An 11,507-nucleotide genomic window follows, 5' to 3' on the forward strand; every position below is an offset into this window, starting at 1 on the left:
TTTGGTGGGGGCTTTTGCTTTATCTTATAGAAAGGATTACTGTTTCCAGAGGGCTTTTTTTTTTTTTTTTTTTTTTTTTTTTTTTTTTTGTTAAAACGTCCTGAAAACTGAACCGTTTCAGCGAAGGTGAGTTTTAGAAATGTAGCGGGATTTCTGTTCCCATGGAGCTGAACTCTTCCTCACAGAAGTGAGGACTTGAGTCGAGCTCTGGGTTGGTCTTCAGAGGATTATGTTTAGTGTTCAGATGAGAAGGTGACCATAGCCGGAAGACATGGCCCGATGGGACCATTTTCAGCTCTTCCAGCTTTGGTGGGATAGGTTTGTGGTGGACTGTGTGTGAGAACTGTAAGAGAAACACGGAGTGCTGCACAGAGAGGAAACCAAGCTGGTGTGAACTCAGTGCTGCAGCCACAGGGAGGGAGCTGTTGGGATATACAGTGATTTGGGGCTTGTTTGGGCTACAAAAAACTGAGCTTCCTTGTGTCCTGGTAGTTCAAGCTCCAAAGTTTGCATTTGCAAGGCTTGTCATGGTAAAGCTACAGTTGTACCCATGTTGAACTTGGCTAGTTAATCTTTAGTAATTTGCTATTTCCAGATGAAGCCAAATTGGGAATTTTCCTCTTGTGGCTGTGTGAAACACTTGGTGTCAATCAGAGTTTTGTCTCATAGGTGACTGGATTTCAGCCCTGGCAGGAGAAGTGTTTCCCTCTTGGGAATGTGCTTTAAGAAATGCCTGGGAAATAAAGTTGCTTCTTTAGGCTGAGCAGATAGAAGCTCTAAACTGTTAAAATAGTTGAATGCTTTGCATTGTAAGAACTCAGCTGTAGAGGTTTCTAAGCCATTCAGGTATGGTTAACTTAAGTGACTTTCTGATTTTGGTTTTCCTGACCTTGTGGGCTGCCATTCTTGATTCTGGTTGCCTCCCTCAAGCTGAGCATTTTTGGAAGGCAACAACAAAAAACTTCAGAACAACAAAGACAGTGAACAACATGAGTGAATCTTGAGTTGTGGTTAGGTAAGATCTTAGCAACCTTCCTCTTTCTTATTTGTATTTAGCAATTGCTGCTACCTTTCCCACCAGGCCTATGGAGCCACGAGGGATTGTCAAAGCCTTTCCCAAGAGAAAGAAGGTGAGGGATGGCTCGGAGAAAAGCATCCCTCCAAAGATCCTGAAGGAGCAAGGAACAGAGACACCAGAGGGTAAGTCCTGTGTCCCTGTGATGCAGGATATAATTCTTACACTCGGTGTGTTAACTGCAAGTGCTGTTCCCCATGGGCTTTTTCTGGCCCTCAGTGTGTTTTCTGTAGTGGTCATGGCCAGTTTGGTTTGGTGTGTCCTGCTGGAGCCCCCCAGGACTGCCTGCCAGGGCTGATGCCACCAAGTCCTGTGTGAGAGATGTAGCCCTGCTGGGTGGGGTTTCTGTTGTCACTGTGTCCCTGTGCTTTCCTTAGCAGAGTGGCTGAAACCAGTCGTTGCCTTCGTGCTGCAAGCCGGCATTGGCCTGGCCAGGGCCGAGATCTTCCGCAGGCAGATTGTGCACAACGGGGGCGTGGTTCACAGCCAGCTCTGCCCCGAGGTGACACACGTCATTGTGGCCGAGCACATGGACTGCCCCCGCGCCCTCCGGCTCCTCAGGCTCACCAAGCTGCCCCCGGGGCTGCAGCTGGTGAAGGCAGCCTGGCTTAGTGCCTGCATTAGGGACCAGAAGCTGCTGAGCACTGCTGGCTATGGCGTCTTTATCCCTCACAGGTAGGCAAATGCCACTCTGCTATTCCTCCCTGCATTTCCTCTGAAATAAACTGAACAGCACTACAGTTTGAGCTCTGCTCAAAATCTTGGACTGCAACTCCTTGTGGCTTCTGTGAGCCTGACTCAAAGTTCTGTGTGGTAGCAAAACACATAATAGGGCCCAGAAGTACTGCCAGAAGTCCTGTCACTTGCTACAGGTGCTAAAGGCACCTCTTCCTGATCCATCAGTGATAACAAGATATCTCTTAAAAATACCGAGGATTAAATACTGTTTCTTATTTATTGCAGATGAAAGGTAGAGAGAAATTGGAAACTAGGCACAAGAGGAAATAAAAAATGGAACAGCAGGCACAGATTAGGATCAGAATGTTTTGGCAATGTTTTGGAAAGAGAGTCTAAGAGTGAGGTAGGTAGGAGTGGAAGTTGCAGGTCAGCAAGGTAGATGTTAACTGGGGAGTTGAGCTAAAGCCAGAGTAATTAATCTGTGATCTGAGAGAGTACAATTCATGTGGGTTGTTTGGTCCATCCCAAAACATGCAGAAGGATTTCTTGGTCAAACTTCTGGGGGTTGAGAAGTCCTCCTTCTTCTGTACTGAGACATCTGATCCATGGCAGGTACCTGGAGGAGGAGGAATTCCAGAAAGAACAGCAGCAGATCCTGGACAGAGAAAAACTGCAGCCCCCAGCAGAGGAGGGAGCAGTGAAACCAAGCACTGAATCACAGCTGGATTCCTCACAGCGAGGCTTGGGCACCCTTGGGCAGCAGCGACCGGCTGAGGTGAGGATTTCCTGCACAGATCCATCTCCCTGTGAGCAGATCCTGCTTGCTGCTTTTCCTGGCTAAGAGCATCCCTGCAGGGATACCATGTGAGATTTTCTCAGCAAAGGGAAGGTGTTTGGATGTTCCAGTGAGCCAGACTCGGGCTGTGGGCATGGTTACTGCTTCTCTTTGTCCTTTTTAGGTACTAAGAATAGAAACAGTGGCCCTAAATTGCTGTTGCCATCAGAACTTTCCAGCTGAAGCTGTCCTGGTGCTCTGATCAGGCCAAGGCTCACTATGGTGATACACACTTATGTCCTTTTGAGGAATATTCCCTGTCTGAGAATATCTTCTTTTCAGGAAGCTGTCTCTGATATTTCATCCCATGCTCCTGCCTGAGCCATATGGGTCAGTTCTCCACTCCTTGGCAAACACCCTGTTCAGACACATGTTTGTACAGTGGATCAGGTTGCTACCAGAAGGATCATGGAGGTGTTCTTGAAATATCTGTGTTGGGTTATTAGTGGCTTCTGCTGTGAGTCAGCATCTATGGCCCGCTGTTAGCTTTCCTGCCTTTCTCTGCATTTTTGCTCAAATTTGCTGAGTTCTTCTTGGGCATTTGTGTAATTCAAATCTGTCTGTAGCAAAGTTACCTCAAACATCCCCAGCAGCTGCTTTGTATTACTGGCAACACAGTCCAAAATGTTGTTGCTCAAAGCCTGAAATTACTCTCACCTGGCAGCTCTCTGAGGGCACAAAAGCCACATTTGTAGATGTTTCAGTAAAATCCATTGTCCCAGGCTTAGATGTGTGTGACTTGAGGAGGAATGGGATATGTGATTTGGGGAGGAGTGGGATACTTGAGACCCAGCTGCAGCAGTAAAGCTGAAACTTAGTTTAGAAGTCGTTTTTAAGCACAAAGTCTTTTCTAGCTTGGGTGGATGGTTTTTTCTCTAGGAGATGATGGGTGTCAGTGTTTTGTACTAAACAGAGACTGATCTGGGAGTGTTGCCTTTGGATGTAAACTCCTGTGAAGAAATCCTGTTACGGTCAGATTAGCAACCACTTTTTGACTGGCATGCAGATGCAGTGGTTCTCTGCAAGGCAGCCTCTGTAAGCAGTGCCAGTTACTCTGTGAACCCAGAGCTGTCACCCCAGGCTGCCTGTCTCCCTCTCAAGTAGCCTGTTGCTACTAGCTGGTTTTGCACATGTGGTTGTAAAGAGTCCATCAGCTTTGCTGACAAAGTGTAGGGAGTCAGGGGTTTAAGGGCTGTTTCACCTCTGTGACACTGCTGGCCAGGAGGATGGGAATTACTTCCAGCTCCAGCTGCAGAGCTCTCTGTGTTGTGAATGGATAACATGCTCCTTTATATGCTTTTAAGGGGCTTACTGACTTATCTGAGCCTTTTGAGGCTTTGCTGCCCTTAGAGAGCAGCATCTGAAGGGAGTTGCATTTCAAGACAAATTAAACTAATTAAATCTATCAAATCTTCAATCTTACCCAGTTTTCGAAGTTATAAAACAAGACTGCAAAACAGATCCCATCTATGTGTCTTCAGACCTCCTACCTTCTCAGGCAGCAGAACCAGAGGCTGTAAGGATGTGGCTCTTCTTAGGCTCACACTCTGCTGAAACTCATAACAGAACATGGTGTGCTGCATGTAATTGTTGGACTGATCCCAAACAACCCTGCATCACTCAGAGTTACTTCCACAAGCTCTTGGATCTTCATAGACTCCTGTGTTTATACATCAGGGGAGATGGGGACCCCAGTGAGCAAAGCAGTCTCCAAAGTCCCTGTGTGGCTTTCCACTTCTATCCCCTTTTGTTCATTACCTGAAGCCGAGGCTCATTGTTTCTTAAGTCTACACAGAGGATTCTTAATGCTGAGGGTATCAGCAAATGCATACATTGGTTCTTTCTTCCGTCACTGAGGAATGTGGAGTCCTTTGTGTCATTCCTTCCTCCCCTTTTCTCTTGCAGATAGCCATGGGGAACATGAGCGGGTTTAAATTTACTACTCTTGTTAAGATTTTGTGTCTGTAAACTGAAAACAAAGTTCAGTGCCTATCTGCTGCCATCTGCATCATGGGGTTGAAGTTTCTGAGTCTGAATGTGAGAGATGTGCCTATGCTGCCACCAGATGAGCTAAAGGTTTTCCAGTGGGAGTAGGGAGTCAGCATCTCTGCCAGTCAGGGATTTTGGCATTGTCATACCTTGCTGCTGGCAGCAGTTGCTCACTTATTCAGTGTCTTACCTCAGGGCCTTGGCTGTAGGAGGAGCCTGGGTGCTTGAATCACAGGTAGACAGCAGTGTAGTCTCCTGTGCAGTGTGAGATGTGCATGTGTAGCTTGAGGTGTGAGGAACTGTGGTGTGCAGTTCTAGGGGTGGCAGTTGGAGCATGCTGTGCCCAGGAGGGAGGGTGGTTAGTGCTCTGCTTTCCTAATCTCAGGAGTAGCTTGTGCCAAGGGTTTGTATTAGGCATGTACTTATTCTCACACAGCTGTTTTCTGATCTCTCCCTAAAGAAATACTCTGATGATGAAGACAGTGAAGGAGAAGATGCTGGTGTCACCCAGGGAGACCTGGAAGCATTGATTTCTGGCCACTACCCTGTGAAATCATCAGAGGAGATCAGTGATAGCTCTGACACAGTGGTCCAGCCTCCCAGCAAGTGGGTTTGTGCCCAGTCTTCCGACACCAAGAAGGAAAATCACAACCAGTGCATCACAGAGAAGCTGGAAGTGTTGGCAAAGGCTTACTCTGTCCAGGGGGACAAGTGGAGAGCTCTGGGCTACTCCAAAGCAATCAATGCACTTAAGAGCTACCACAAACCAGTCACCTCCTACCAGGTAAAACACCTCCCCAGGAGGTGGAGCAGGGAGATGGACCTTCCATGGAAGTTGTATAGCAAGTGCAAGTTGAGAATTATTGACCACACATAGTGTTTGCAGAACAGTAGAAAAATGGAATCTGAGCCTTTTAGGGCCAGATCTGGACACTCTCAAGATAAATGCCTTCCTTAGACACAATGCAGGGACATTTTCACCTTCCTCTTCATCAACAGCAACTGGCCATTGATAGTGATAACATGTAAAACTGGCTGGATATGAGTCTTGGGGGCTGTGGCAATCCAGCAGTTCAGTGTGTTCATGTTTCAGTCCCATTCTGCAGGCTTGTCCTTTTCCAATTGAATTGATCAGCCAAGGTAAGCCTGGGCTAGAGAGGAGACCGCCAGGCAAGACTAGTCCTGCCATGTAACCTTCAGTCATCAAATGACTAACCAGGCTCAGAGTCAGTAGCAGCTCCCCAGCTTGTCCATGATCTTTGCTTTCCCAGTAGCAGCTCTGGTTTCTTTCCAGGAAGCCTGTAAAATCCCTGGCATTGGGAAGCGGATGGCAGAGAAGATCCTGGAGATCTTGGAGAGTGGGCACCTGCGCAAGCTGGATCACATCAGTGAGAGTGTGCCTGTGCTGGAGTTGTTTTCCAACATCTGGGGAGCAGGGGTCAAGACAGCTCAGATGTGGTACCAGCAGGTAAGTTCAGTGCCTTACACAAGATGCTCTCTGGTTATGGTTTGAAGACTGCTGCTGAGTGTAGGAGATTTACTTTCACAAATAGTTTTTAATTGCTGATATCTACAGGTCAGATTTAAATCTGTTTTTTTGGGGAGGAACTATGAGATTGGGTCCCATTGTGTCTCAGCACCCTGCTGAGACTTTAGTTGTGCTGGGATGGGTAAAGGACAAAGATGTGGAGAAGAGGAATGGGAGACATTCTGCCTCTGCTCTAGCATCACTTTTTGGAGCTCATGTCACAGTAGTCATGGCAATGATGTTGCTATGACCCAGGCTTGAATCAGGACATCTTGGCCATGAGACCTCCTGATGCAGTTGCTGACTGTTGGCCTGTAGCTGTCAGAGTAGCCATCCATTTTGTCTCAAAGTTAGAAGAATGAGGTTGAAATAATTGTGCCAACAGGAGCAGCCCAACCCACTGGGTGGGTTCCTTCTTTAAAAACAGTTTGTCTCCTGAGCATGAGCTATTGAAGCCTGGTTTCCTGTAGTGTTTGGTTTGTGACTGGATTCTTGACTTAAAAACACATTTGTGTTCATGCTGTCAGCTTTCCTTCATTGGGATGTTGTGGGTGTTGTTCTTTTACCTGCATTGCATGTTTTCCTTCAGGGTATAGAGACACCATGCCTTAAGAGCAGTGGAGGGGTGGACATTAGAGGTGTGCATGGATAGTGCCATTGCCTAAATCCCTTCTTTTAGGAACCAGCCCTAAAGTGTTCTTTACATGTGATCTCAGAAGCTGTGACTAGGCCTGAACTTGAGACAGGCTAAATACAATCTTACCAAATCTTGGTGGAAAGTGTGTGAAGAGCAAAGTCGTGGCAGATGTGTGAATATCACACCTGGTCTGCTCTAGGGTTTCCGGACGCTGGATGACATCCGCAGCAAGGCCGCTCTGACCAGCCAGCAGGCCGTGGGGCTGAAGCACTATGCGGATTTCCTGGAGCGCATGCCTCGGGAGGAAGCTGCAGAGATAGAGCAGACTGTGAGTAGCTTGGCCACAGGCCCTCAGAGTGCAGTACCTGCTGGGACATGACAGGAGAGTACATGCTATGAAAATAGCCCTTGTGTTAGAGCTGAACTCTTCAGCCTCTCCTCTGCCTGGGGTCAGTGCTTGGGGAACCCTTTTTGGGCATGGGCACACAAGACCTCTACCTTGCCTCATAAGAAAGTTCAGTCTGAGTGCCTGGCAAGGAGGAGGATACTTCACTGGGGTTAGTCCTACACACTGCTTTGAAGAAGGCTGCATGTGGCATGGTGGGATAAGCAGGTTCCCAGCTCTGCTTTCTTGTCTCTCATCATGTCTGGAGTGTCTGCTTTCAGCTGAGGTGTCCCTGGTGCTGCTCCTTCAAAGGGAGCTGTGAGCACCTTGTGGTCTAGTTGTCAGTTAGAGAACAGAGGGTGGATATCCTTGGTGGAAGCAAAGGGGATCCAGGCTGCAAACGAGTGCTGCTTGCTGTAGGATGCTGTGGCACTCCATGACTGTGGGGTGCTAAGCCAGTGTACCCTAATGTGAGCAGAGAGACTGGGGGACACACTGTCATTGCTACCCCCGTGCTCTCCAGTCACCATGGAAGCAGCAGCCAGTGTGACCCTGTCACTCGGCCACAGGGCCTGGCCATGAAGAATACCTTCCTGCCAGGCTCCTGCTGGGGTGTCACTCCTGTGGGCCGGATTAGCCATTTTGGTGGTGAGTGGTCCCTTTCCCAGGCAGGCTGGCCTGAGGAGCTGGCTCTTGGGAGTGGGTCTATTGTTATCTTGATGGGATTACTGTGCTGCCCTCCATACACACACACACACCTCTGATCCAGGCCCTGGAGAGAGAATGAGGGATTAGTCACTGTCTGTGCTGCCTGTCACAGTGAGATCTGAGGAGCTTTTAGGCTCTCGGGTGGGGCTGGGAGTTTTCTAGAAATCTTCATTTAAAGCCAGAAGGGGGGCAGAAACACCAGAGGAGGGCTTGCTCCGCATGAGAAAGGCTTGTGGCTTCTTGGAGCACCTTTGGGGCAAAGGTTAATGGGTTTATCTCTTGCTAATGAAGGATGATCCCCAAGAGTGACAAGGGGCTGTGGGCACGGACACTGCCTTGCTGAACCCCAGCCTCTGTGATGGCCCCATCACCAGGAATTGCTGAGCCCCTCATTATTTGCTGCCAGCAGGGTGATTGGCACAATCAGGCCAAGAATACTTTAGGCCTGTCAGAGACTTTGGAGCCTTTCTTAAACATGTAATGAATGAAGCCATCAGAGTTAGCACTGTCTGCACAAAACAGGACCTGGGGTCCAGCTTGGAGAAGACTGTAATAGGGGAAGTTCTTATTATGTGTTTGATTGCTGGCAGCAGCATGTTGGCATCCCTTTGGTCTAAAATGCTGGGACAACTGTGCTTTTTCTGGGTCAGGAAGCCCAGCTCCCCTGCAGAGGCAGTGCTCCTTGCAGGAGTGAACTCCAAGGGGTACTCACAGATTTTCTGCTGTGTTGGATCCTGCTGGGGAGACTTCACAAGCCCAACTCTGTTTTTGAAACAGGGCCTGTGACCATCACCTGTTGAACTGATTTGCTTTGTGGGCAGAGCTGGTGAGCCTTGTTCTTGTAGGCCTGCTGAAAAACCTCTTATCTCATGCTGTTTCAGAAACTGAAGGCTCTGAAAGCTTGTGCAGTACTTTGCCCCTTCATATTCCTGCTTGTCCCAACCCAGTGCTCCCAAGAACTGATGGTTGATCACTGTATGGTGTGGCATTGTGCGGGATGTTTGCAGGACTGGGTGGAGGCCGCTCTGGCTCACTCCTCCCCTGACAGCAGGCCGGCCTTCTTGGTGGGGCAGTGTGCCATGCCTGCATCTGGAGATGCAGGACAGGCCTCAAGGCAGGCACGAGATCCTTTGCTGCCTTAATGAAAAGGGCATGGTCTCTGACTCCTCATCCTCTTTCTTGAAGGTCAGACAAGCTGCCCTGGCCATCAAACCTGGCCTCGTGTGTGTTGCCTGTGGCTCCTACCGTCGGGGGAAGGCCACGTGTGGAGATGTGGATGTGCTGGTCACTCACCCGGATGGGCAGTCTCACCGTGGCGTGTTCAGCAAGCTGCTCAGCAGCCTCCGCAGGAGCGGTAAGAGGGCAGGAAGCTGCTCTTAGAATGGCCATGGCAAGGAGGCAATGAGGTGGATGGCATTCGTTGAAGGATAGGTGATCACTACTCCTAAGGATGGGACATCTTGTCCTTAAAATTACTGGACCTGGCTCAGCTGTAGTTTTAAGGAGGGACTATTGCTGCAGCTCAGTGTGTTATCACTGGTGTCCCACAGCACGTTATGGGACACCTCTGCTGCTCTCTGGGCAGTGGGGAGTTCAGCATGGAGGTGTCCGTCTACCCCTGAGCTCCTCTTGGCCTGTTCTCTCTTCGCAGGCTTCCTTACAGACGACCTGGTGAGTCAGGAGGACAATGGTGATCAGCAGAAGTACCTGGGCGTGTGCCGCCTGCCGGGGCCCGCGCGGCGCCACCGCCGCCTGGACGTCATCGTGGTGCCGTACCGGGAGTTCGCCTGCGCCCTGCTCTACTTCACGGGCTCGGCTCACTTCAACCGCTCCATGCGCGCCCTGGCCAAGAGCAAGGGCATGAGCCTGTCGGAGCACGCGCTCAGCTCGGCCGTGGTGCGGGGCCCTGGTGGTGCCAAGGTGGCCCCTGGGCACACTCTGCCCACCCCCACCGAGAGAGATGTCTTCATTCTGCTGGGGCTGCCTTACCGCGAGCCCTCCGAACGGGACTGGTGAGGCCCGCGCGTCACCCTGGGCTTGTGCTGTGCTGCTGCTTGGAAGGATCTGATTTCCCCAGAGGTGGAAAGGCTCTGTGGTGCCTGCAGGCTGAGGAACATCTCCCAGCAAACTGGGGCTCCTTGCAAGCGTGAGGCCTGGCTGCTGGGCAGAGCTCTGTGGCTTCCTCAGCTCAGGCTGTGGGCTGGAACCACACTGGAAGTGCTCTCTTGGTGTGGCTACCAGAAGGGCTTGCTGCCAATCAGCTACCCTGGCCCTGCTCTCCCCAACTTTGGAAGACTGGGTTGCAGAACCTTGTGATCCAGCCCCTGACAGTGCTTGGGAACAAAGGAAGTGGCGTGCATCTTCCTCTGTATCTGAGCACTGACACTGTGAAATTTCTGTTCTGAGCTGTGAATGAAGGTAGCAGAGGTCTAGCTTGGTTCTGTGACAGGCCTTTCCTCCTCACTACTGCTGGCAGCTGCTACTGCAGGAGCCTCAAGGGGTTAACCTGTGCTGCTGCTGTGTCCTTCTGCTGTGTCTGAGCTGGTGTGTCCTTTGATGGGTCCCATTGCACAGGGCCAGGCTGCTCTTGCTGCCTCCAGCTTTCCCTGATGCCAGATGAGTCTTGAAAGAGACATAGGGACCTGAGGTTCTGTACCTGCTTGCTCCCAGCCTCATGTTCTGAGGATCCTCCAGATTTACTCAGAGCCCTGGTCTGGCCCAAGACCTCCTTTCTTAGTGCAGGAGAGGAGCAGAGCTCACAGCTTGGGGAGCTGTGCTCAGGAGAGATTTGAATGTATTGGCACTGAATGTAATCCAGCAGCACTGTGTGTCTGTCTGTAGGAGGCATGGAGACAGAAAAAAGCACAAGGAAATAGTTAATTTGGAACTGGGACAAAGCAAAACTTTTCCCTTTTTTATGTGTGGAAGCCATGGAGTCATCTAGTCTTTGATCAGGGAAAGTGTGTGTGTGTTTGTGTATACAGGTGCATGTGGCTGGTCCCACCAGTTCCATGGGAGTGAATTTTATATCTCAAGAAACCTCAACTGTTTTATATTGTGGAGATGAATTTCCCAGGGACATTGAGTGCTCTGTCTGTTACAGGTATTGCAGTGGTTGCTCCTGGCAGAGGTGCCATGGTGGGCATTTCTGTGCCAGGCCCCCAGGGCTCTTGCTCCCTTGTGGGGGATCTGGCCCCACCAGGTACAGTGACAAAGCTGCATGTTTGCTGCTAGGGCAGGCACAAACCAGGTGGGTTTGCACATTTCTGTGGCTCCTGGGCACCAGCAGGGCTGGGGCTTTGCTAGGGTGACCTACACCCCAGCAGTGGCATTTGTCAACCCAACATTTCTGCTGGACACCTGGGGGAAATGAATGTCTTTTGGCATGTTTTGGTGCTTTGAAATTTGAAGTGTAATAAATAAATAACTAAATCCCTTCTTACTTTTCCCTTGGTGTCTCTGTCTTTTTGCTCTCTGCACTGTGACTGTTGGGACTTTCTCCTGTGGCTTACCAGGAGCTCCTGTGCCGGTCCATTTCTCTGGTTTCAGTGGAGGTGGAGAACACACAGTCACACTGTTGGACCACACTTCTGGCTCTCAGGGCAGGCAGCTGCTGTTCCTGGAGCACTGAGGCTGCTTCTCTGTGGGACCATGTGCTGAAGGCATCAGCAG

At 50.1% G+C, this 11,507-nt stretch overlaps 1 protein-coding gene across 1 annotated transcript; it reads left to right on the forward strand.

Moving 5' to 3' along the window:
- Nucleotides 1–115: 115 nt before the first annotated feature.
- POLL (DNA polymerase lambda) lies at nucleotides 116–11,219 on the forward strand. Its single transcript, XM_058810545.1, has 9 exons — nucleotides 116–126; nucleotides 1,057–1,200; nucleotides 1,453–1,750; nucleotides 2,366–2,528; nucleotides 5,038–5,361; nucleotides 5,872–6,045; nucleotides 6,942–7,070; nucleotides 9,021–9,189; nucleotides 9,487–11,219. The coding sequence occupies exons 2-9, from the start codon at nucleotides 1,086–1,088 to the stop codon at nucleotides 9,849–9,851; spliced, it is 1,737 nt and encodes a 578-aa protein (XP_058666528.1). The 5' UTR covers nucleotides 116–126; nucleotides 1,057–1,085; the 3' UTR covers nucleotides 9,852–11,219.
- The last annotated feature ends 288 nt before the right edge of the window (nucleotides 11,220–11,507 follow it).

Source organism: Ammospiza caudacuta, chromosome 9, assembly GCF_027887145.1.
Source record: "Ammospiza caudacuta isolate bAmmCau1 chromosome 9, bAmmCau1.pri, whole genome shotgun sequence".
NCBI lineage: Eukaryota > Metazoa > Chordata > Aves > Passeriformes > Passerellidae > Ammospiza > Ammospiza caudacuta.